This window comes from Anolis sagrei, chromosome 13 (genome assembly GCF_037176765.1).
Source record: "Anolis sagrei isolate rAnoSag1 chromosome 13, rAnoSag1.mat, whole genome shotgun sequence".
Classification (NCBI taxonomy): Eukaryota; Metazoa; Chordata; class Lepidosauria; order Squamata; family Dactyloidae; genus Anolis; species Anolis sagrei.
Genome location: NC_090033.1, coordinates 11,487,580 through 11,513,776, shown reverse-complemented (window position 1 = coordinate 11,513,776; position 26,197 = coordinate 11,487,580). Strand labels below are relative to the sequence as shown.

At 45.5% G+C, this 26,197-nt stretch overlaps 1 protein-coding gene across 3 annotated transcripts in view; it reads right to left on the bottom strand.

Annotated features, from left to right (window-relative positions):
• The window catches only part of PRDM16 (PR/SET domain 16), a 637,493-nt gene that overhangs the window by 60,528 nt on the left and 550,768 nt on the right, over positions 1-26,197 (bottom strand). For 2 of the 3 annotated variants that reach the window (XM_067472770.1, XM_067472773.1), the window contains exons 6-10: positions 17,635-17,833; positions 16,435-16,582; positions 14,191-14,344; positions 6,404-7,787; positions 160-247 (exon numbers count right to left, since the gene is read on the bottom strand). In XM_067472770.1, coding sequence (XP_067328871.1) covers positions 160-247; positions 6,404-7,787; positions 14,191-14,344; positions 16,435-16,582; positions 17,635-17,833 — 1,973 coding nt within the window. The remainder of the gene's footprint in view (positions 1-159; positions 248-6,403; positions 7,788-14,190; positions 14,345-16,434; positions 16,583-17,634; positions 17,834-26,197) is intronic. The other variant, XM_067472771.1, reaches the window with a different exon arrangement.

Here is a 26,197-nt window from a genome sequence, read left to right as displayed (position 1 = left end):
CCAGCGCGCGCCAGAACAGCCACCGTTGAACAGCACTCTCAGTAAGAATAAAACGGTATGTCGAACAATGGAATCTCTTGTCATTTGAATCAATCAGTTCTAGTCTTTGGGCAGCAGAAAACAGGTTTGCTCCATCCCTTTAGATACTGAAAGCCTTACCTGGGGATGGAAAAGCAGCGGCGACGGCCTCAGGTACTTCTCCTTGAGCGCTCCCACTGAGTCGGCCACCTTCCGTTTTTCCACCCTGCTGGACAGCAACACAGAGGGTTACATACCTTACAGGGACCTCAAGCAATGGGGGGTGGCATATTGTAGCAATTAGGGCTTCCACCCCCCACCTTAAGAATTTAGAGCAGCATTTGTCAACCTGGGGGGTCGGGAACCCTGGGGGGCTCGCAAGGTGAGTTTCAGAGGGGTCACCAAAGACCATCAGAAAACATGTATTTCTAATGGTCTTAGGAACCCTTTGGCAGAGAAGACTGAAGATCTCCGCCTGTCCTTCTCTTACTTTTTGGAAACAGATGGCAAATCCTCCAAAAGCCCTCCTCCACCATGATTGGCCAGCCTCTCAGCCAACCTCTCAGCCAAGTGGAGGACTGTTTCTGAGACTCCAAGTGGAGAGTGGAGAGCAGGCATTGGCGTATGGCAACGAGGCTGGAAAGACGCTCACATCCCTTTGAGGCAGGGGAAAAACATTTGCATGACATGGGACTGAGAGTGGCCCACCAGCATCAGGAGGGGGAGCACCATTGTGGGCTGGATTCAGAGTATTTGTGCCAAGTCTGGTCCAGATCCAACATTGTTTGAGTCCACAGTGCTCTCTGGATGTAGATGAACGACAACTCCAAAACTCAAGGTCAACGCCCACCAAACTCTTCCAGTATTTCCTGTACTGGTCAATTAATTATGCCTCTGCGTACCTTCGTGACCGTATCTCCCTTCATAAACCTTCACGAGATCTTCGATCTTCTGGGGAGGCCCTCCTCTCACACCCATCATTATCACTGCTGATCCAGTTCCGAGCACAATTCAAAGTGCTGGTTTTGACCTACAAAACCCTTTACGGCTCTGGCCCAGCGCACCTGTCCGAACGTATCTCCTTCTACGTCCCACCTCGGAGTTTGAGATCTGCTGAGGGGGCCCTGCTCTCGGCCCCACCTGTATCGCAAGTGAGGCTGGTGGGGACGAGGGACAGGGCCTTCTTGGTGGTGGCCCCTCGCCTGTGGAATGCACTCCCCAGGGAAATTAGGAAATCAACATCCCTCCTCTCCTTCAAGAAGAAGCTAAAAACCTGGATGTGGGACCAGGCCTTTGGGTAAGCTGGCAGAGGGACAAAGACAACCAATAATGACCAGAGTAGGAAAGGATAATGACTAGGGCTGGGTAACAACGGAAAAATTTGTTTCTAAACTTGTTTCGTTTTTAGGGGGGTCCATTGCGTTTCGTTTTTTAAAAGAATTCCGAATTTTTCTTTAAAAAAATTTCGTTATTTACGAAATTTCGTAAATTTCGAATTGATTCGTTAATGGTGGACGCGATTGCGCAATACGCTAAAAAACCCTCCAAATGGGACAGGGGGAACTTCTGAAGCTTCTCTCTCCCTCTGTTGTTGACTGTTGGTGTGATAATTTATTTTTTTATCACTGATAAAGCAAACAACAACTATAAAACTTGCACCAGACATACGGAAATAATTACGAAACAATTACGAAACGATTTCGAAACGATTTTGAAACGATTTCGAAACGATTATGAAACAATTACGAAATAAATTGAAAAATTCGTTTCGATTTTTAGTTGCTCCTGCATGGCTCAATATTGAATCGTAAGCTAATTTAAATACGAATCAATAACGAATTACGAAATTAACGAACGAAACCGCCCAGCCCTAATAATGGCAATTATGCTAAATAGTTTACGGACTTGGATTTGGTGAACACTGACCACAAGATGTTTTTATTACTGCTAGTATATTGTCTGATTGTTTTAATCTGTTATAACTGTGATATTATGTGGTTAAATTTGTGTATTGTATATTGCATTGTATGTTGTAATTGTTGGGCATCGAATTGTGCCTTTTGTAAGCCGCCCTGAGTCCCCCCCTAGGGGGTTGAGAAGGGCGGGGTAGAAGCACCCCAAATAAATAAATAAAAATAAATAAATATCACAAATCCAACTTGTGGGGACAAGGGAGAGGACCTTCTCTGCTGTGGCCCCCCAGGTCTGGAACTCAGTGCCTAATGAGATTAGGCTAGCTCCGACCCTAGTAGGTTACTAACTGGGGCTTCTTACAGAGAGCGGTCAACCCTCCTGTTTAAGGAGCTCCACTGGCTGCCGTTCATTTTCCGGTCTTTAGAAACAAACCCAGCGTTCCCCTTCCCCCCCAGTTTTGTAAGGACTTTCGAACCATTTTAATGGATTGCGCATCCCCAATAACTCTGCTGAAGAGGAGCCCAAAGTTGTGGAAAATTGGGAGCAGGAGGAGAATGGCTGTGGGGAAGCTGCAAGCAAGCCATTCTGTAAGGAGCTGACGCCACGCTGGAAAATCTTGAGCACGTCCCACTTTTACTCCTATATTTTCCAAAAGCGGGTAAGCTGCCGGGCAAACCCATGACATCATCAGTTGGATTTTAAACATTTGCTGCCCTTTGCTGTTGTTGTTTAAAGGCCCCTCTCCTGCTCCGGGACTTATTTCTGGTCCTCGGCCATTTCTCAACATCCTCTGTTTGCATTGGCAAAGCCTGCCCGGGCTTCTGTTATCCTGGCACGCTTTCCAGGCCATCCACAGAGGTGCTGAAGTCCCCTTGGAATCGCTCCATTTCTCCGAATTTCCCATACAGCTGGACTAAAATTGCCTAAGACTTTTGTCACACTCATCTTGGGGAGGTTGAAGTGATCCTCCAGATGTTATTATTATATGACTAGCTGTACCCGCCATGCGTTGCTGTGGCCAACCTTCCCTTCCTCTTCCTCTCCTTCCTTCCCTCCTTCCTTCCTTTCCTCTTTTTCTTTCCATATTTCTCTTCTTTCTTCTATCTCTACCTGTTTCTTCCCTTTCATTGCTCTTTGGTTACATCCTTCCTTCTCTCCTTCCTTCCTTCCTTCCTTCCTTCCTTCCTTCCTTCCCCATATTTTGTTCCTTCTCTCCTTCCTTCCCTCTCTTTTTCCTTTCCATACAACCCCCCTGTTGCGCCAACTCCACTGGCTACCGATTTGCTACCGGGCTCAATTCAAAGTGCTGGCGTTGACCTTTAAAGCCCTAAACGGTTCCGGCCCAAGCTACCTATCCGACCGCATCTCGGCCTATGAACCCACCAGGACTTTGAGATCTTCCGGGGAGGCCCTGATCTCGATCCCGCCTGCTTCACAAGCATGGCTGGCAGGGACGAGAGATAGGGCCTTCTTGGTGGTGGCTCCCCGGCTGTGGAACACCCTTCCCACAAACATTAGATTAGCACCATCTCTAATGGTATTCCGCAAGAAAGTAAAGACCTGGTTATTTGTGCAGGCATTCGAATAATTTAGTGCAATGATTGGTAATGACATAGGAATGGAACAATAGATGACGAATCTGGATCGTGTTTTTTAGTGATGAGACGCTAGTGAATGGTTATTATAGTAATTGTTAGGCCTGGGTAACAACGGAAAAATTTGTTTCTAAAATCGATTCGTTTTTTGGGGGTTTTTGCGTTTCGTTATTTAAAATAATTACAAAATTTTCCTTTTGAAAAGTTCGATATTTACGAAATTTCGTAAATGTGAAAAAAATTACAAAACATTAACAAATCGATTTCCGAAACAATAACGAATTGATTCGTTAATGGCGGACGTGACCGCGAAATACGCTAAAAAACCTCCAAAAACTTCTGAAGCTTCCCTCTCCCTCTGTTGTTGACTGTTGGTGTGATATTATAATTTTTTTTCACTAATTAAACAAAAAACTTGCCCCAGACATGCGGAAATAATAACGAAACGACCTCAAACCAATAAGGAAACGAATACATAACGAAATACGAAGCATTTACGAAACGAATTGAAAATTTCGTTTCATTTTTAAGTTGCTCCAGAATGGTTCGTTATCGCTTCGTTAACAAAAAAAATAACGAATTTTTAACGAATTACGAATTAACGAAACGAAACCGCCCAGCCCTAGTACCTTTCTTTCTCCCTTTTTTCTTCCCCTTCCCCTTTCTCTCCTTTCCCTCCTCCTTCTCCTCAGCCTCTGCTCTTTGTGGGGATTTTTTTCCCCCCCGTGATAGTCATTCCTTGGATTGTGAGGAGTTTTGTTGCCAAATTTGGGGTCATTTGGCCCCGTAGTTTTTTTGTTTTTAGGGTACTCATTACTCACAGAGCAACTCCTGTAAATCCTTCCCAAGATCTCCACTATGTTTCGTTGGTCATGAGGGTTCTGTGTGCCAAGTTAGTTCCAGGTCCATCATTGGTGGAGTTCAGAGTGCTCTTTGATTGCAGGTGAACTATACATCCCAGGACCTATAAACTCCTATAAATCAAGGTGAATTCCTTCCAAACCTCTCCAGTATTTTTTGTTGAAGGAAGAGAAGGACAGGTGGAGAGATCTTCTGCCAAAGGGGATCCTAAGATCATCAGAAATATATGTTTTCCGATTGGTCTTGGTGACGCCTCTGAAACCCCCTCGCGACCCCCCCCCCCAGGTTGCGAAATGCTGATTTAGACCCTTCTGTAAAGCATTGGGCCAGTGGTTCTCAACCTTTCTAATGCGGTGACCCCTAAATAAAGTTCCTCGTGATGTGGTGACCCCCAACCATATTTTCGTTGCTACTTCATAAATAATTTTGCTACTCTTATGAATTCGAATGCAAACAACTAATATGCAGGGTGTATTTTCATGGTTACAAATTGAACATAGTTAAAACAGAGTGATTAATCACAAAAAGAATATGTTTGGGGGAGTATGAACAACGGATGGTGGGATTTGCAGTACCATCATCAACCAATTCAGCTCTGGCTTCCGCAGACCACTGAGATCCTTAGGGAGGTTGAGATGATCCTCCAGATGTTATTATTATATGACTAGCTGTACCCGCCACGCGTTGCTGTGGCCAACCTTCCCTCCCTCTTCCTCTCCTTCCTTCCCTCTTTCCTTCCTTTCCTCTTTTTCTTTCCCTATTTCTCTTCTTTCTTCTATCTCTACCCGTTTCTTCCCTTTCTTTGCTCTTTGGTTACATCCTTCTTTCTCTCCTTCCTTCCTTCCTTCCTTCCTTCCTTCCTTCCTTCCTTCCTTCCTTCCCCATCTTTTGTTCCTTCTCTCCTTCCTTCCCTCTCTTTTTCCTTTCACTTTTTATTTCGTTCTCTCCTTCCTTGCTTCTCTATCTTTCTTTCCTTCTGTAGCGAAATTGCTACTTTATGTTAAATTTTTGGTGTACAACTCTATGTTTACATATGGCAGATAGGGAAGAATATGGCCCCCGAAAATGGTCAAACGACCCCTCCAGGGGTCGCGACCCCCAGGTTGAGAACCGCTGCATTAGGCCATGTCATACATGCATTAGGCCATGTCATACAAATAGAAGACAGGCCATGTCTTCTATCTCTACCTGTTTCTTCCCTTTTATTGCTCTTTGGTTACATCCTTCCTTCTCTCCTTCCTTCCTTCCTTCCTTCCTTCCTTCCTTCCTTCCCCATCTTTTGTTCCTTCTCTCCTTCCTTCCCTCTCTTTTTCCTTTCACTTTTTTATTTCCTTCTCTCCTTCCTTGCTTCTCTATCTTTCTTTCCTTCTGTAGCGAAATTGCTACTCTATGTTAAATTTTTGGTGTATAGCTCTATGTTTACTAGGGCTTGGCGGTTTCGTTCGTTAATTTCGTAATTCGTTATTGATTCGTATTTAAATTAGCTTACGATCCGATATTGAGCCATGCAGGAGCAACTAAAAATCGAAACGAATTTTTCAATTTATTTCGTAATGTCGAAGGCTTTCATGGCCGGAATCACTCAGTTCTTGTGGGTTTTTTTGGGCTATATGGCCATGTTCTAGAGGCATTTCTCCTGACGTTTCGCCTGCATCTATGGCAGGCCTGCCATAGATGCAGGCGAAACGTCAGGAGAAATGCCTCTAGAACATGGCCATATAGCCCGAAAAAACCCACAAGAACTGAGTATTTCGTAATGGTTTCGTAATTGGTTCAAAATTGTTTCAAAATCGTTGTTTACATATGGCAGATAGGGAAGAATATGGCCCCCGAAAATGGCCAAACGACCCCTCCAGTGTTCGCGACCCCCAGGTTGAGAACCGCTGCATTAGGCCATGTCATACAAAGTCTAAAATTACCTAGTTCTGTTGCTGATCTCCAAGGTCAACTGGACAAAGAGGGAACGGGTGGGTCGGGCAAAAAGGGACAACGAGTAAGGCAGGGTATGTTAATACCTGTAAATGGGGTCCATGAAAAAGGGAGATGGCTTCGCGTAGTGCAACGACGGCTGTGCCGGCATCTGCGCCTGAGAAATCTTGGGTAATATGTCGCCGGCCATGAGTTTCCTGTCTCCATAGACGTGGTTCTTGCGGGAGTCCCGGCTCCCGTTCTGGCTGGCCCGGATGCGGTTGCCGATGCTCAGGTCCAGTGGTTGTTCCTCCGCGGAGAGATGAGCCGGCAGGGCTTTGGGAGGCAGCAAAGCCGGCTTGATTTCTTTTGGCTTTGTGGTAAGGTCAAAGGGCGATTCGGCGCTGGTGCTGCCCATTTTCTGAAGGTCCCGGGGTGACTTTGGTTCTGTCTTGACCAGCAAGCTATGGTTGAGGGTCCGGTCCGTGAACGGATACAGCGAATGAGGGAAGTTGGGGAGGAACTGGAAAGGGAACATGGAATGATATGGAAGGGAGCCCATTTTCTTCTCCTGCATGCCCATGAAGCCGGGCCCAAAGTACTTCTCCGCAATGGAGGCGATGGCCTTGATGGAGTCGTTGGCGGCTCCCGCCATGGGAAGCAACTGCTCCTCCGGAGGAGGGAAGAAGGAATGTTGGGAGTAAAAAAGAGGCAAGTCGCTCACGTTGTTGACGGAGCTGGCGGACACCGAGCTGTTGCTGAAGTCCAGCTTGCTCTCCGTCGGCTTGTTCTTGTCTTTCGTTTTGTCCCGGTCGCTCTCCGCATCGCTCTCCAAATCGGAGCCCGTCCCAGTGGTGGTGTCGAGATCGGTGCCTGTGGTGGTGTTGACGTCCTCAAAGTCACTCGCGTCGGACAGGTCACTAGTCCTGGCTTTGAGCTTCTCCAGGTAGGAGTTCCCGCTGTTGAACTTCTCCTCGTGACCGCTGCTGCTCACCGAAGACAACAGAGGGAGTGCTGGGTTGTTGAGAGGGCTTGGAAGCTTGGCCTCTTGGGTATGGTTCATGGGGCTCTTCAGCAGTGGCGTCGGGGGCAATAAAGGAGGTCTGGGGTACAACGAAGGGGGGAAGATCCCCGGGAACCCGGGAGCCAGGGCTGAAAAGGCTGGGGGCGCGTGAGAGAACGGGAGGCCTCCTGGCGGCGGCCGGGAAGGGAAGTAGTCACTGAAGCCAAGGCTGGCGTGATTGAGGGCGGGAGGCGGCTTGGACTTGTCCATCATGGAGCTGGGGGTCAAGGGCAAACCTGGGCCAAAAAGGCCCCCCGGGTTGTAATGGTTCTTGCCCTCGCAGAAGCGCCGGTGCTTGTTGAGCGAGGAGGTGGTGCTGAACATCTGCCCGCAATCCTTGCATTTGATCTGGGTCCGGCAGTCGGCGTGCATGCGCTTGTGGCGGCAGAGGTTGGAGAACTGTGTGTAGGACTTGTGGCAGACCTCACCTAAAGCATCAACAGAAACCAAAACACCAAAACCCAATATGAAATTAATATGCATGGGTTCAAACCACAGGAAAAGAGATTCTGTTGGCGCATGCAAAAATCAGTTGGTGAGCTTGTTAACTGAAAAATGCAAAGCACAAAGCTGATTGGTTGGGCTATGTCTGAGAAGCTAGCCGAGCCTGGGACTTTTGGCAACAGCCCCCCTGAACATTTCTGACACTAAGAAGAGCTGTTCAACAGAGAAACTCTCTGCCTTGGAGTCTGAAGGAAGTTCCTGTTGGAGTGTGTAAAAATTAGGACTTGTGATAGACCTCACCTAAAGCATCAACAGAAACCAAAACACCAAAACCCAATATGAAATTAATATGCATGGGTTCAAACCACAGGAAAAGAGATACTGTTGGATCATGGAAAAATCAGTTGGTGAGCTTGTTAACTGAAAAATGCAAAGCACAAAGCTGATTGGTTGGGCTATGTCTGAGAATCTAGCCGAGCCTGGGACTTTTGGCAACAGTCCCCCTGAACATTTCTGACACTAAGAAGAGCTGTTCAACAGAGAAACTCTCTGCCTTGGAGTCTGAAGGAAGTTCCTGTTGGAGTGTGTAAAAATTAGGACTTGTGGTAGACCTCACCTAAAGCATCAACAGAAACCAAAACACCAAAACCCAATATGAAATGAATATGCATGGGTTCAAATCACAGGAAAAGAGATTCTGTTGGAGCATGCAAAAATCAGTTGGTGAGTGCGTTAACTGAAAAATGCAAATCACAAAGTTGATTGGTTGGGCTATGTCTGAGAATCTAGCCGAGCCTGGGACTTTTGGCAACAGTCCCCCTGAACATTTCTGACACTAAGAAGAGCTGAAGGAGTCTGAAGGAAGTTCCTGTTGGAGTGTGTAAAAATTAGGACTTGTGGTAGACCTCACCTAAAGCATCAACAGAAACCAAAACACCAAAACCCAATATGAAATTAATATGCATGGGTTCAAACCACAGGAAAAGAGATTCTGTTGGAGCATGCAAAAATCAGTTGGTGAGTCCGTTAACTGAAAAACGCAAAGCACGAAGCTGATTGGTTGGGCTATGTCTGAGAATCTAGCCGAGCCTGGGACTTTTGGCAACAGTCCCCCTGAACATTTCTGACACTAAGAAGAGCTGTTCAACAGAGAAACTCTCTGCCTTGGAGTCTGAAGGAAGTTCCTGTTGGAGTGTGTAAAAATTAGGACTTGTGGTAGACCTCACCTAAAGCATCAACAGAAACCAAAACACCAAAACCCAATATGAAATTAATATGCATGGGTTCAAACGACAGGAAACGAGATTCTGTTGGAGCATGCAAAAATCAGTTGGTGAGCTTGTTAACTGAAAAATGCAAAGCACAAAGCTGATTGGTTGGGCTATGTCTGAGAATCTAGCCGAGCCTGGGACTTTTGGCAACAGTCCCCCTGAACATTTCTGACACTACGAAGAGCTGTTCAACAGAGAAACTCTCTGCCTTGGAGTCTGAAGGAAGTTCCTGTTGGAGTGTGTAAAAATTAGGACTTGTGGTAGACCTCACCTAAAGCATCAACAGAAACCAAAACACCAAAACCCAATATGAAATTAATATGCATGGGTTCAAACCACAGGAAAAGAGATTCTGTTGGAGCATGTAAAAATCAGCTGGTGAGTGCGTTAACTGAAAAATGCAAACCACAAAGTTGGTTGGGCTATGTCTGAGAATCTAGCTGAGCCTGGGACTTTTGGCAACAGTTACATGTTTAGGTTTTCTGTGCAGGAGCTTACCAAGACAGTTAAACACCTTATTCTTTATTGATTATCTGTGTGGCATATCTTTTCTCTAGCAAGACAGTGTGTGGATTGGTAAAGACGTGAACTATGCATGATTTTCATTCCACCACACATTCCCTCTGAACATTTCTGACACTAAGAAGAGCTGTTCAACAGGAAAATTATCTTGGAGTCTGAGGGAAGTTCCTGTTGGAGTGTGTAAAAATCAGTTGGTGAGTGCGTCAACTGAAAAATGCAAAACACGAAGCTGATTGGTTGGGCTATGTCTGAGAAGCTAGCTGAGCCTGGGACTTTTGGCAACAGTTACATATATACTGTATATATGTTGCTCTACATAACTAAGAGTAAACACCTAATTCATTACTGATCATCTGCGTGGCATATCTTTTCTCTAGCAAAATAGTGGTAAAGACATGAACTACATATGATTTTCATTCCGCCAAACATTCCCCCTGAACATTTCTGACACTAAGAAGAGCTGTTCTACAGGGAAACCGTCTGCCTTGGAAGTTCCTACTGGAGTGTGTAAAAATTAGTTGGTGAGTGCGTCAACTGAAAAATGCAAAGCACGAAGCTGATTGGTTGGGCTATGTCTGAGAAGCTAGCTGAGCCTGGGATTTTTGGCAACAGTTACATATATACTGTATATATGTTGCGCTACATAACTAAGAGTAAACACCTTAATCATTACTGATCATCTGCGTGGCATATCTTTTCTCTAGCAAAATAGTAGTAAAGACATGAACTACGTATGATTTTCATTCCACCACACATTCCCCCTGAACATTTCTGACACTAAGAAGAGCTGTTCAACAGGAAAATTATCTTGGAGTCTGAGGGAAGTTCCTGTTGGAATGTGTAAAAATCAGTTGGTGAGCGCGTTAACTGAAAAATGCAAACCACAAAGTTGGTTGGGCTATGTCTGAGAATCTAGCTGAGCCTGGGACTTTTGGCAACAGTTACATGTTTAGGTTTTCTGTGCAGGAGCTTACCAAGACAGTTAAACACCTTATTCTTTATTGATTATCTGTGTGGCATATCTTTTCTCTAGCAAGACAGTGTGTGGATTGGTAAAGACGTGAACTATGCATGATTTTCATTCCACCACACATTCCCTCTGAACATTTCTGACACTAAGAAGAGCTGTTCAACAGGAAAATTATCTTGGAGTCTGAGGGAAGTTCCTGTTGGAGTGTGTAAAAATCAGTTGGTGAGTGCGTCAACTGAAAAATGCAAAACACGAAGCTGATTGGTTGGGCTATGTCTGAGAAGCTAGCTGAGCCTGGGACTTTTGGCAACAGTTACATATATACTGTATATATGTTGCTCTACATAACTAAGAGTAAACACCTAATTCATTACTGATCATCTGCGTGGCATATCTTTTCTCTAGCAAAATAGTGGTAAAGACATGAACTACATATGATTTTCATTCCGCCAAACATTCCCCCTGAACATTTCTGACACTAAGAAGAGCTGTTCTACAGGGAAACCGTCTGCCTTGGAAGTTCCTACTGGAGTGTGTAAAAATTAGTTGGTGAGTGCGTCAACTGAAAAATGCAAAGCACGAAGCTGATTGGTTGGGCTATGTCTGAGAAGCTAGCTGAGCCTGGGATTTTTGGCAACAGTTACATATATACTGTATATATGTTGCGCTACATAACTAAGAGTAAACACCTTAATCATTACTGATCATCTGCGTGGCATATCTTTTCTCTAGCAAAATAGTAGTAAAGACATGAACTACGTATGATTTTCATTCCACCACACATTCCCCCTGAACATTTCTGACACTAAGAAGAGCTGTTCAACAGGAAAATTATCTTGGAGTCTGAGGGAAGTTCCTGTTGGAATGTGTAAAAATCAGCTGGTGAGTGCGTTAACTGAAAAATGCAAACCACAAAGTTGGTTGGGCTATGTCTGAGAATCTAGCTGAGCCTGGGACTTTTGGCAACAGTTACATGTTTAGGTTTTCTGTGCAGGAGCTTACCAAGACAGTTAAACACCTTATTCTTTACTGATTATCTGTGTGGCATATCTTTTCTCTAGCAAGACAGTGTGTGGATTGGTAAAGACGTGAACTATGCATGATTTTCATTCCACCACACATTCCCTCTGAACATTTCTGACACTAAGAAGAGCTGTTCAACAGGAAAATTATCTTGGAGTCTGAGGGAAGTTCCTGTTGGAGTGTGTAAAAATCAGTTGGTGAGTGCGTCAACTGAAAAATGCAAACCACGAAGCTGATTGGTTGGGCTATGTCTGAGAAGCTAGCTGAGCCTGGGATTTTTGGCAACAGTTACATATTTAGATTTTTTGTGCAGGAGCTTACCAAGACAGTTAGTACTGCATAACTAAAAGTAAACACCTTATTCTTTACTAATTATCTGTGTGGCATCTCTTTTCTCTAGCAAAACAGCGTGTGGATTGGTAAAGACGTGAACTACGCGTGATTTTCATTCCACCACACATTCCCCCTGAACATTTCTGACACTAAGAAGAGCTGTTCAACAGGGAAACTCTCTGCCTTGGAGTCTGAAGGAAGTTCCTGTTAGAGTGTGTAAAAATCAGTTGGTGAGTGCGTCAACTGAAAAATGCAAACCACGAAGCTGATTGGTTGGGCTAGGTCTGAGAAGCTAGCTGAGCCTGGGACTTCTGGCAACAGTTACATATTTAGATTTTTTGTACAGGAGCTTACCAAGACAGTTATTACATTTGCTTCTGGGCTGCTGGAAGAAGATCCTTCACATGGACATTGGACACCTAAGGATCATTTGAATCTCTCTCAAAGGACACTGTGTGAGTCAATGCAACTGTTCACATAACTATATGTATGTTGCCATTAGGAGCCCCCGGTGGTGCAGTGGGTTAAACCATTGTGCTGGCAGGACTGCTGACTGACAGGTCAGTGATTCAAATCTAAAGAGAGCAGGTTGAGCTCCCTCTGTCAGCTCTAGCTCCCCATAAAGGGACATGAGATGGCCTGAATCACTGGGTTGTTGTGTGTTTGGCCATGTTCCAGAAGCATTCTCTCCTGACGTTTCACCTGCATCTTTGGCAGGCATCCTCAAAGGTTGTGAGGTCTGTTGGAAACTAGGAAAATGGGGGTTATATATCTTTCTCCCACCCTGGACATTCCTTAGATAGATACTAGATAGATAGATAGATAGATAGATAGATAGATCCCACTTGCCTAGTTTCCAACAGACTTCACAACCTTTGAGGATGTCTGCCATAGATGTGGTCTAAACATCAGGAGAGAATGCTTCTGGAACATGGCCAGACAGCCTGGAAAACATTAGGAAGAACTTCCTGACTGTGAGAGCCGTTCAGCATTGGAACTCTCTGCCCCGGAGTGTGGTTGAGGCTCCTTCTTTGGAAGCTTTTAAACAGAGGCTGGATGGCCATCTGTCAGGGGTGTTTTGAATGCATTTTTCCTGCCTCTTGGCAGAATGGGGTTGGACTGGATGGCCTATGAGGTCTTTTCCAACTCTATGATTCTATGAGTGAGGCAGTGGACGGGGTCAAGCAAATTCCACACCAATGGAGAGAGTCAGAAACACTGGGATGTCTGGGGTGCTTTGAATGCCATTTTCTTGCTTCTTGGCAGAATGGGGTTGGGCTGGATGGCCCATGAGGTCTCTTCCAACTCTATGATTCTATGAGTCATGCAAATTCCATGCGAATGGAGAGAGTCAGGAACACTGGGATGCCTGGGGTGCTTTGAATGCAATTTTCCTGCTTCTTGGCAGAATGGGGTAGGACTGGATGGTCCATGAGGTTTCTTCTAACTCTTATGATTCTATGAGTCATGGAAATTCCACACCAATGGAGAGAGTCAGAAACACTGGGATGTCTGGGGTGCTTTGAATGCAATTTTCCCGCTTCTTGGCAGAATGGGGTTGGACTGGATGGCCCATGAGGTCTCTTCCAACTACGATTCTATGATTCTATGAATCATGCAAATTCCACGCCAATAGAGTCAGGAACACTAGGATGTCTGGGGTGCTTTGAATGCAATTTTCCCGCTTCTTGGCAGAATGGGGTTGCACTGGATGGCCTATAAGGTCTCTTTCAACTCTAGGATTCTATATAAACCCCATTTGCTTAGTTTCCAACAGACCTCACAACCTTTGAGGATGCCTGGCATAGTTGTGGGAAAAAGGTCAGGAGAGAATGCTTCTGGAGCATGGCCAGACAGCTCCGAAAACTCACAACAACCCAGAAGCTGAGTGGCTATCTGTTGGGAATGTTTTGATTGTGAGTTCCTGCATGGAAGAAGGGGGTTTGTTTGGATGGCCCTTGGGGGTCTCTTCCAATTCTATGATTCTCGGTGGAAGTCTCCTCTGTCTTTCTCTCTGTTGTGTTTGAAGTGATGGAGAAAACCTCAGGCGAAAGGGGCAGGGTTTTGCTGTGGCAATCGGCTTTTAACTTGTCAAAAATCTGCCTCGAATGTTTACTGAGAAAACAGGGAGCCCTCTGACCTACACAATTGCAGCAGAAGACAGAGCTGGCATTGGGGGCCACTCCTTGCATTGGGGGGAGGCACCGCTCAGGATATGTGCAATTATAGCGGCCCTCCGAGTTCTCGGAGACGGCCATGACAACTTACATATGAAAGGTTTGACAGTGCTGTGAATGTGCTTGTGCTGCTTGAGGCCCGACGACGTGGCAAAGGTTTTCCCACAGTCTGGGCAGGCGTGCGCCCGGGCGCCGACGTGCTGGGAACGGATGTGCCGCTGGAGGTTGCTGGGGTCCGTAAACACCTGGAAAGGAGAGCAGAGCCAAGGCATTTCGTGAGGAACAGGGTCAAGAAGAGCCACATTAAAAGGGATAACACGATTGATTTCGTTATTATTAACTAGCTTGATAATAACAAACTCAAAATACATACAGTTGTGGGTGAACTACAACTCACATCAAGCCAGGTCAACTCCGAGACACTCCATCAGTACTTAAAGTTTGTTATGTTGGATAAATTTGCTCAAGATGCATCATCGGTGGAGTTCAGTGTGCTCTCTGGCTGAATAGGGGAAACTACAACTCCCATTATAGTGAGTCAGTCCTGTCAAACCCCTCCCATAGGTTGAGTTAGTCATGAGGGTTCTGTGTGCCAAGTCTGGTCCAGATCCATCATCAGTGGTGGTCACCATGTCTCTGGATGTAAGTGAACTACAACTCCTAGAAAGCAAGGTCAGTTCTCCCCAAACCCCTCCAGTAGGTTGAATTAGTCATGGGGGTTTTGTGAGCCAAGTGTGGTCCAGGTCCATCATCGGTGGTGGTCACAGTGTCTCTGGATGTAAGTGAACTACAACTCCTAGAAAGCAAGGTCAGTTCTCCCCAAACCCCTCCAGTAGGTTGAATTAGTCATTGGGGTTTTGTGAGCCAAGTGTGGTCCAGGTCCATCATCGGTGGTGGTCACAGTGTCTCTGGATGCAAATGAACTACAACTCCCAGAAAGCAAGGCCACTTCCCCCCAAACCCCTCCAACAGGTTGAGTTAGTCATGAGGGTTCTGTGTGCCAAGTCTGGTCCAGGTCCATCATTGGTGGTGATCACAGTGTCTCTGGATGTAAGTGAACTACAACTCCCAGAAAGCAAGGTCAGTTCCCCTCAAATCCCTCCAGTAGGTTGAATTAGTCATGGGGGTTTTGTGAGCCAAGTGTGGTCCAGGTCCATCATCGGTGGTGGTCACAGTGTCTCTGGATGCAAGTGAACTACAACTCCCAGAAAGCAAGGCCACTTCCCCCCAAACCCCGCCAACAGGTTGAGTTAGTCATGAGGGTTCTGTGTGCCAAGTCTGGTCCAGGTCCATCATTGGTGGTGGTCACAGTGTCTCTGGATGCAAGTGAACTACAACTCCTAGAAAGCAAGGCCACTTCCCCCCAAACCCCTCCAATACGTTGAGTTAGTCATGAGAGTTCTGTGTGCCAAGTGTGGTCCAGGTCCATCATTGGTGGTGGTTACAGTGTCTTTGGATGCAAGTGAACTACAACTCCCAGAAAGAAAGGTCAGTTCCCCTCAAATCCCTCCAGTAGGTTGAGTTAGTCATGAGAGTTCTGTGTGCCAAGTGTGGTCCAGGTCCATCATTGGTGGTGGTCACAGTGTCTCTGGATGTAAGTGACCTACAACTCCCAGAAAGCAAGGTCAGCTCCCCCCAAATCCCTGCCATAAAAATCTCCAGCAAGCCTGCAAAGAATGAGGAAGTACTTAATCAGTGTCACAAATAGATGGTGAAGCAACAGCTCCCCTGGTGGCCAGAATACCCTCATGAAAAAGTTAAATTGCCTTTGTGTCTGTCTATATATGTTGTGTGTCTATGGCATTGAATGTTTGCCATGTATATGTACATTGTAATCTGCTGAGTCTCCTGTGAGGTGAGAAGGGCGGAATATAAATACTGTAAATAATAAAAATAATAATAGGTGAACTACAACTCCCCTAAATCAAGGTGAATTTCTCCAAAGACTTTCAGTATTTTTATGGTCATGAGGGCTCTGTGTGCCAAGTTTGGTCCAATTCCCTCTTTAGTGGAGTTCAGAGTGCTCACTGATTGCAGGTGAACTATACATCCCAGTACCTACAGCTCCAAAATGTCCAGGCCACTTCAAAACCTGCCACTGTTCAAATTTGGGAATATCGGGTTTGCATGCCAAGTTTGGTCCAGATCCATCATTGTTTGGGTTCATAGTGCGCTCTGGGTGTAGGTGAACTACAACTCCTATAAATCTCTTCAAAGACCGCCAGTAGGTCTTTGAAGCAACCCAATGCACAGAATGATGGGGTTGGAAGGAAACTCCAGGGTTGTCGGCTCCAATCGCCTACCAATGCTGAAATCCAAAGGCCACCAGACCTACCTTGACACAATTTTCACATTCAAATCTCTTGCCGCTGTCGTGGGACATCTGGTGACGGATCAGATTTGATTTCCAGTTGAAGGCCTTGGGGCACTGGTCGCACTTGTATTCCCTTTCCTCAGTGTGGATGATCATGTGTTGCTCCAAGCTGCCAGAGAAAAAAATCAGGAAAATACAAATAATAATAATAATAATAATAATAATAATAATAATAATAGTTTAATAACACTTTATTTGTATTCTGTCCTATCTCCCTGGGGGGATTCAGAGCGGATTCCAGCATATATACAGACACAGACAAACATTCAATGCCTTTTAAACACAAATACACAGACAAAGACTTCCCCTTTCTTGTTCGGCTCTGGAGACAGTGCTAAAAGACAAGGGAGTTACGGATGGATGGGAGTTTTTCAAGAATGAAATACTCAAAGTGCAATTGCAAACAGTGCCAACAAAGAGAAAAAATAGGACAAGTGCAAAGAAACCAGAATGGATGTCCAAAGAACTTCTAACTGTGCTAAGACACAAAAGAGACATGCACAAGAAGTGGAAAAAGGGAGAAATCACCAAAGAAGAATTCAAACTCCTGTAGGGAAAAGGTCCGCAAGGCTAAAGCACAAAACGAGCTTAGCCAGGGACATTAAAAACAATAAAAAGGGCTTCCTTTCTTATGTCAGTAGAAAAAGGAAGAACAAGGCGGCGATAGGGCCTCTTCGAGGAGAAGATGGGGCAATGCTGACAGGATGACCCATGAGGTCTCTTCCAACTCTATGATTCTATGATTCTATGCTCATCTCCATTTCCAAGCCGAGGAGCCTGCGTGGTCCTTAGGCAGGAATTTTGAAACTTCTAAGCCTGCAAACCCTATAAAAACGTCTCTGATCTTTGTAATGGCATGCTTTGTAGGCGAATGATTGCTACATTGCATCCTTTTCAGCTGAATCGCTAATAAAAACACCTCGGTGCCACTTCTTCAACTTTGGTGAGATTTATTTTGATTTAATAAAATTGCTGAAATCAGGCTTCTCTAGCTCGCCAAAGTAGCGATCCCTCTTTGGTGGTGTCTCAGGGTCCCTCCACCTTGGGAAGACCCTCCTAAAGTTCCTATCGGCTTCAGATGTACCCTCTCTCAAGAATCAGATTTCTTGAGAATTCTCTTTTGAAAGTCAGAATCCACCCATTTTGTGCCGACAGTGTTACCTGTATTTGTTCGGGAACATCCTTTCACAGTCTTTGCACTCGTGGATCTGCCCGTCCGCACCGCTCTCCTGCTTGATCTCCTCGCTCAGGGACTCGTAGAGGGAACCGACCGGGTTGCAAGAATACTTCTTGTGCCGCCTCAGGTCCATCTTGGACTGGAAGAGTTCATCACAGTCTTCACAGCGGAAAGTGTGCACTTCTAGAAGAAGAGAGGGAAAAATGGGATCATGGACAAAGATGTCATGGTTGGAAAGAGCCAAGGATCCCAACCTCAAGATTTCCAGGACAGTTGGCCCTCCATATCCACAGGTTCTGCATCCATGGATGCAACCAATCAGTGCTTGAAGCACTACGCTGATGTGTACACACATCTTACCATTTCATCATCATCATCACATGCCTTAGTCACCCTAGTCACCTCCAGATTGGACTACTGTCCATGCCTTAGTCACCTCCAGATTGGACTACTGTAATGCGCTCTACGTGGGGCTTCCCTTGAAAACAGGCCAGAAATTTCAACTGGTCCAATGGGTGGCGGCCAGGTTGTTGACTGGTGCTCCTTAAAGGGAGAGGTCAACCCTCCTGTTCAAGGAGCTTCATTTTCTGGTCCCAATTCAAGGTGCAGGTGCTTACCTACAAAGCCCTAAACGGTTTGGGACCCGCCTACCTCCGTATATGAACCCACATGATCTCTCCGATCATCTGGAGAGGCCCTGCTCACGATTCCACCTGCATCACAAGCGCGATTGGTGGGGACGAGGGACAGGGCCTTCTCCGTGGTGGCCCCCCGACTCTGGAACTCTCTCCCCAAGGACATCAGACAAGCCCCATCATTGGCAGTCTTTAGGAAGAGTTGTTGTTATTATTATTGTTACATTGCCATACAATGAGAAGGGGAATGCTTTTCTAAAGCAAAGGCAAGACCCAAGTTGGAATTGGAAAGCTTCTGTTTTCAGTGAAGAGGTGTCAGAGACAGGGTATACATATGTATGGTGATGATAATAATCTATATAAATAAAAATGTAATGCTCGTTTGTGGGATTAAGAGAACTCAAAAACCGCTGGGAAAATTGACCCTAAATTTGGACACAAGACACCAACCAAAGCAATCTATGTCCTTCACTCAAAAAAACCCTTAAAATCCCCCAAAACCAAGAATACATAACAGCGCATGAGCAAATGTCCCCTCCTTTCCCATGTGAAGGAAAAACAATGCACCAACTAACCGTTGCAAGCTGGCAATCCCTGCTGGCACTGAGTGAGGCATAGCCATGGGTTCAGGCTGTGGCTCAGGCACACACATAGAATCATAGAATCATAGAATCAAAGAGTTGGAAGAGACCTCCTGGGCCATCCAGTCCAACCCCATTCTGCCAAGAAGCAGGAATATTGCATTCAAATCACCCCTGACAGATGACCACCCAGCCTCTGTTAAAAAGCTTCCAAAGAAGGAGCTTCCACCACACTCCGGGGCAGAGAGTTCCACTGCTGAACGGCTCTCACAGTCAGGAAGTTCTTCCTCATGTTCAGATGGAATCTCCTCTCTTGTAGTTTGAAGCCATTGTTCCGCGTCCTAGTCTCCAAGGAAGCAGAAAACAAGCTTGCTCCCTCCTCCCTGTGGCTTCCTCTCACATATTTATACATGGCTATCATATCTCCTCCCAGCCTTCTCTTCTTCAGGCTAAACATGCCCAGCTCCTTAAGCAGCTCCTCATAGGGCTTGTTCTCCAGACCCTTGATCATTTGAGTCGCCCTCCTCTGGACACATTCCAGCTTGTCAATATCTCTCTTGAATTGTGGTGCCCAGAATTGGACACAATATTCCAGGTGTGGTCTAACCAAAGCGGAATAGAGCATGGGGATTGGCCCCACTTTTAACTCAACGCAATGGGGTCCTGGGAGCTTTACTTTTAATTACTCCTCACAGTAGTCCTGCATGGCTCAATATCGGATCGTAAGCTAATTTAAATACGAATTAATAACGAATTACGAAATTAACGAACGAAACCGCCCAAGCCTAGTGGCTGCTCCATGTGGGCGCCGTTCATCAGACTTCGCCTTCTCTTGCACTCCACACACCATGACTCGTTGTAACATCCATGGTTTATTAGAACTATAGTTTGCACCCAACAAACCATGGTTTATTGCAACAAAGCATAGACCTCACTCCACAAACCATGGTTTATTAGAGCTATCATCCTCACTCAAGAAACTAGTTTACTGCAACAAGCCACAGCTCTCACTCAACCACCAATGATGGAGTTGAACCAAACTTGGTACGCAGAACTCTCATGACCATCAGAAAATACTGGAAGGGTTTTGGTGGGCATTGACCTTGAGTTTGGGAGTTGTAGTTCATTTACATCCAGAGAACACTGTGGACTCAAACAATAATGGATCTGGATTAAACTCTACACAAATACTCAATATGCCCAAATATGAACACTGTTAGAGTTTGGGGAAAATAGAATCTTGACATTTGGGAGTTGTAGTTGCTGGGATTTATAGTTCACTTACAATCACAGAGCATTCTGAACCCCACCAACTATGGAACTGAACCAAATTTGGCACACAGTTCTCCCATGACCAACAGAAAATACTGGAAGGGTTTGGTGGGCAGTGTCCTTTGGTTTTGGAGTTGTAGTTCACCTACATCCAGAGAACACTGTGGACTCAAACAATGATGGATCTGGACCAAACCCTACACAAATACTCAATATGCCCAAATGTGAACACTGGTAGAGTTTGGGGAAAATAGAATCTTGACATTTGGGAGTTGTAGTTGCTGGGATTTATAGTTCACTTACAATCACAGAGCATCCTGAACCCCACCAACGATTGAATTGGGCCAAACCTCCCACACAGAATCCCTATGTGGGCCACAGCAATGCGTGGCAGGGGACGGCTAGTATGATAATAATAAAGCCCAGAGTTAAGACTGTTAAGTATTTCTGACCATCCAACCTGGGACATTTTGGAGACATAGTCACGTTCCCAAACTTGGAGTTGAATGTATATGAAATAATGATGGATCACAATCAGAGTTGCTTCTATAGATCAAGGAAAGTGTCCCCAATTTTTTCAGAACACCAAATACGTTTTCAAGAAGGCTCCCTTTACTACACATGCAATGTAGATTGCCTTCTTGGTTGGGGGGCGCCTCCCCCAACCAATCACTGATATATATTTTCTGTTTGTCGTGGGAATTCTGTGTGCCATATTTGGTTCAATTCCATCCTTGGTGGAGTTCAGAATGCTCTTTGATTGTATGTGAACTATACATCCCAGTAACTACAACTCGTATATGTCAAGGTCTATTTTCCCCCAAGAGCGCCTCAAGAGCGCCCCTGGGCAAAACCAACTATACCGCAAGTGCTTACTTTCGTGGGAATTCTGTGTGCCATATTTGGTTCAATTCCATCATTGGTGGAGTTCAGAATGCTCTTTGATTGTAGGTGAACTATACATCCCAGTAACTACAACTCGTATATGTCAAGGTCTATTTTCCCCCAAGAGCGCCTCAAGAGCGCCCCTGGGCAAAACCAACTATACCGCAAGTGCTTACTTTCGTGGGAATTCTGTGTGCCATATTTGGTTCAATTCCATCATTGGTGGAGTTCAGAATGCTCTTTGATTGTAGGTGAACTATACATCCCAGTAACTACAACTCGTATATGTCAAGGTCTATTTTCCCCCAAGAGCGCCTCAAGAGCGCCCCTGGGCAAAACCAACTATACCGCAAGTGCTTACTTTCGTGGGAATTCTGTGTGCCATATTTGGTTCAATTCCATCATTGGTGGAGTTCAGAATGCTCTTTGATTGTAGGTGAACTATACATCCCAGTAACTACAACTCGTATATGTCAAGGTCTATTTTCCCCCAAGAGCGCCTCAAGAGCGCCCCTGGGCAAAACCAACTATACCGCAAGTGCTTACTTTCGTGGGAATTTTGTGTGCCATATTTGGTTCAATTCCATCATTGGTGGAGTTCAGAATGCTCTTTGATTGAAGGTGAACTATACATCCCAGTAACTACAACTCGTATATGTCAAGGTCTATTTTCCCCCAAGAGCGCCCCTGGGCAAAACCAACTATACCGCAAGTGCTTACTTTGCGTAATGGTTGAGCCGCCCCTGCCTTCTCCGCATGTCCAGAAGCCAAAGTGACTTTTCAGACAGACTTCTGAACAGTCTGCAGAGCGATGCCAAGCTTTCTTTGTCTGTGCACATTGGGGGAAGTCCTCCTCGGCGCATAATAAATTATTGTAGTCAAGGTCAAACAAATTAAAAAAAGGAGGGGGGCAGCTATTACTAAGTTTACAAGACAGCATCCTGACCGCCGTGCCAAGCCAAACAATCCGTTTAGCACTGACGATTTTCCAGCCCAACGACTTCTGGGAGCAAAGTCTGGAACGGGGCAGAACATCTCCCTCTTCACTGAAAACAGAAGCTTTCCAATTCCAACTTGGGTCTTGCCTTTGCTTTAGAAAAGCATCCCCCTCCTCAATTTTGGAGGCCCTTTGGGAAATTCAAGCTCGGTAGTTTCACCACTCATGTAAACACTGTAACGGTTGTCACCATGGAAGACCACATCATGGCTCATTCAAAGCCCAAAGAGACTGAGGAGGGGGGACCCAAGGAAGGGGCTCTACAGAACGACCCACCCCCATCCCAAAGTGTCAAGATACATCACTGAACACTAAAATTGGCATGGTTCGTGGTGTTGTGTTTCTAATTTTGGTGTATGGTTGTGAAAGCTGGACAGATAAGAAGAAAATCAAGTTCTTTGAGAGACTATGTTGGAGTGACACAGAAGTCTCTCATTCATAGGATCACCATAAGTTGATGTTGCAGTTAACAATCACAACTGTCCAGTTCATGCTTTCCAATAGATATTTTGATCCAATGCAAGGAATGTGGTATGGTTTGATCCCATCACCTGGTTACACCACCCGAAGATCTCACAGATACAGGATGGCTTGAAAACAGTCCATGAGAAAGGTATCGAGGGGTTTTAGCAGACCCCCAAGCTGGACATGAATCAACAATGTGGAGCAGCAGCTTAAAAAACAATGTGATTCTAGCCTGTATTTTTTTTGTCGTGTCAGGAACGACTTGAGAAACTGCAAGTCGCTTCTGGTGTGAGAGAATTGGCAGTCTGCAAGGACGTTGCCCAGGGGACACCCAGCCTGCAATGATAGGTCGGTGGACAGAAGGAAATCCATAATGGATAATAATAATAATAATAATAACAGCAACAACAACAACACTTTATTTATATTCCGGCCTATCTCCCCAAGGGGGCTGAGAGAGGATTCCAGCACACACACACGGTCGGACACACACACATGAAAAAATGAAATACAACTACACAGGCAAAGGCAAAGGTTTCCCCTTTCATCTCCTGCTCTGGAGGTGGTGCTCATCTAAAACAACAACAAAAACTTTACTTATATTCCACCCTATCTCCCCAAGGGGGCTCAGAGAGGATTCCAGCATACACACACACACACACACACAAACACAGGCAAACAATGCCTTGAAAAAATGAAATACAACTACACAGACACAGACAAAGGCAAAGGCTTCCCCTTTCATCTCCTGCTCTGGAGGCAGTGATCATCTAAAGCAACAACAGCAACGACAACAACAACACTTTATTTATATTCCGCCCTCTCTCCCCAAGGGGGCTCAGAGAGGATTCCAGCACACACACACGGACAGACACACACACACACACACACACAGGCAAACATTAAATGCCATGAAAAAAATGAAATACAACTACACAGGCAAAGGCAAAGGCTTCCCCTTTCATCTCCTGCTCTGGAGGTGGTGCTCATCTAAAACAACAACAAAAACTTTACTTATATTCCACCCTATCTCCCCAAGGGGGCTCAGAGAGGATTCCAGCATACACACACACACAAACACAGGCAAACAATGCCTTGAAAAAATGAAATACAACTACACAGACACAGACAAAGGCAAAGGCTTCCCCTTTCATCTCCTGCTCTGGAGGCGGTGATCATCTAAAGCAACAACAGCAACGACAACAACAACACTTTATTTATATTCCGCCCTCTCTCCCCAAGGGGGCTCAGAGAGGATTCCAGCACACACACACGGACAGACACACACACACACACACACACACAGGCAAACATTAAATGCCATGAAAAAAATGAAATACAACTACACAGACAAAGGCAAAGGCTTCCCCTTTCATCTCCTGCTCTGGAGGTGGTGCTCATCTAAAACAACAACAACAACAACACTTTATTTATATTCTGCCCTATCTCCCCAAGGGGATTCAGAGAGGATTCCAGCACACACACACACACACACACAAACATAGGCAAACATTAAATGCCTTGGAAAAAATGAAATACAACTACACAGACAAAGGCAAAGGCTTCCCCTTTCATCTCCTGCTCTGGAGGTGGTGCTCATCTAAAACAACAACAACAACAACACTTTATTTATATTCTGCCCTATCTCCCCAAGGGGATTCAGAGAGGATTCCAGCACACACACACACACAAACATAGGCAAACATTAAATGCCTTGAAAAAATGAAATACAACTACACAGACACAGACAAAGGCAAAGGCTTCCCCTTTCATCTCCTGCTCTGGGGGTAGTGCTCATCTTAAATAACAACAACAACACTTTATTTATATTCTGCCCTATCTCCCCAAGGGGACACAGAGAGCATTCCAGCATCTATCTATCTATCTTGACAGATGACTGGGACTGCTCGTTTGCTTCTATTAGCTTCCCGCTACATGGCAGTGATATCAACTTCTCCCATGAAAGTTCCATGTGAGAGCTACGTGCCTTGTAACCTTACTTTCTGGATATCTCTCATACAGCGTGATCTTTGCACTTGGAGGGAAACGGAATGAGGACGCTCATCCCTAACCTTCACCACAACGCCAGTTGATGAGCTACTGACAACTGTCACTGCTCGTTCACTTCCACTGGCTTCCCACTACACGGCAATGATACCAACTTCTACTTGCTTGTAACCTTACTTTCTGGATAACTTTTGTACAACATGAACTTCACACTTGGAGGGAAATGGAATGAGGATGCTCATCTCTAACCTTCACCACAACAGCAGTCGATGAGCTACTGACAACTGTCAACTATCAACTTCTCCCATGAAAGTTCCCTGTGAGAGCTACATGCCTTGTAACCTTACTTTCCGGATATCCCTCATACTGTGTGAACTTGACACTGGGAGGGAAACGGAATGAGGACGCTCATCTCTAACTTTCATCACAACGCCAGTTGATGAGCTACTGACAACTGCCTCTGCTCGTTCATATCCACTGGCTTCCCGCTACACGGGATATCTCTTGTACTAACGTCTGCACGCCTTGTAACTGCACGCCTTGGCAATGATACCAACATCTGCACGCCTTGTAACCTTACTTTTCGGATATCCCTTGTACAGCACAAACTTTGCACTTGAAAGGAAATGGAATGAGGACGCTCATCTCTAACCTTCAGCACCATGGCAGTTGATGAGCTACTGACAACTGGCACTGCTTGTTCGTATCCGCTGGCTTCCCACTACACGGCAATGATACCAACTTCTGCATGCCTTGTAACCTTACTTGCTGCATATCTTTCAGTGTTATCTTTGCACTTAGAGGAAAATGGAATGAGGACGCTCATCTCTAACCTTCACCACAATGGCAGTTGATGAGCTACTGACGACTGGCACTGCTCATTCACATTCGCTGGCTTTCCGCTACACGACAATGATATCAACATCTGCACACCTTGTAACCTTACTTTTCAGATACTAACTTACCAACAACTGACAACTGGCAATGATACCAACTTTCTGCATATCTCTTGCACAGCACGAACTTCGCACTTGGAGGCAAATGGAATGAGGACGCTCATCTCTAACCTTCACCACGACGCCAGTTGATGAGCTACTGACAACTGGCACTGCTTGTTCACATCTGCTGGCTTCCCACTACATGGCAATGATACCAACTTCTGCGAGCCTTGTAACCTTACTTTCTGGATATTCCTCATACAGTGTGAACTTCGCACTGGGAGGGAAACGGAAAGAGGGTGCTCATCTCTAACCTTCACCACAACGGCAATCAATGAGCTCCTGACAACTGTCACTGCTCATTCACTTCCACTGGCTTCCCACTACATGGCAATGATACCAACTTCTGCGAGCCTTGTAATCTTACTTTCCGGATATTCCTCATACAGTGTGAACTTCGCACTGGGAGGGAAACGGAAAGAGGATGCTCATCTCTAACCTTCACCACAATGGCAATCAATGAGCTCCTGACAACTGTCACTACTCATTCACTTCCACTGGCTTCCCACTACATGGCAATGATACCAACTTCTGCGAGCCTTGTAATCTTACTTTCCGGATATTCCTCATACAGTGTGAACTTCGCACTGGGAGGGAAACGGAAAGAGGATGCTCATCTCTAACCTTCACCACAATGGCAATCAATGAGCTCCTGACAACTGTCACTACTCATTCACTTCCACTGGCTTCCCACTACATGGCAATGA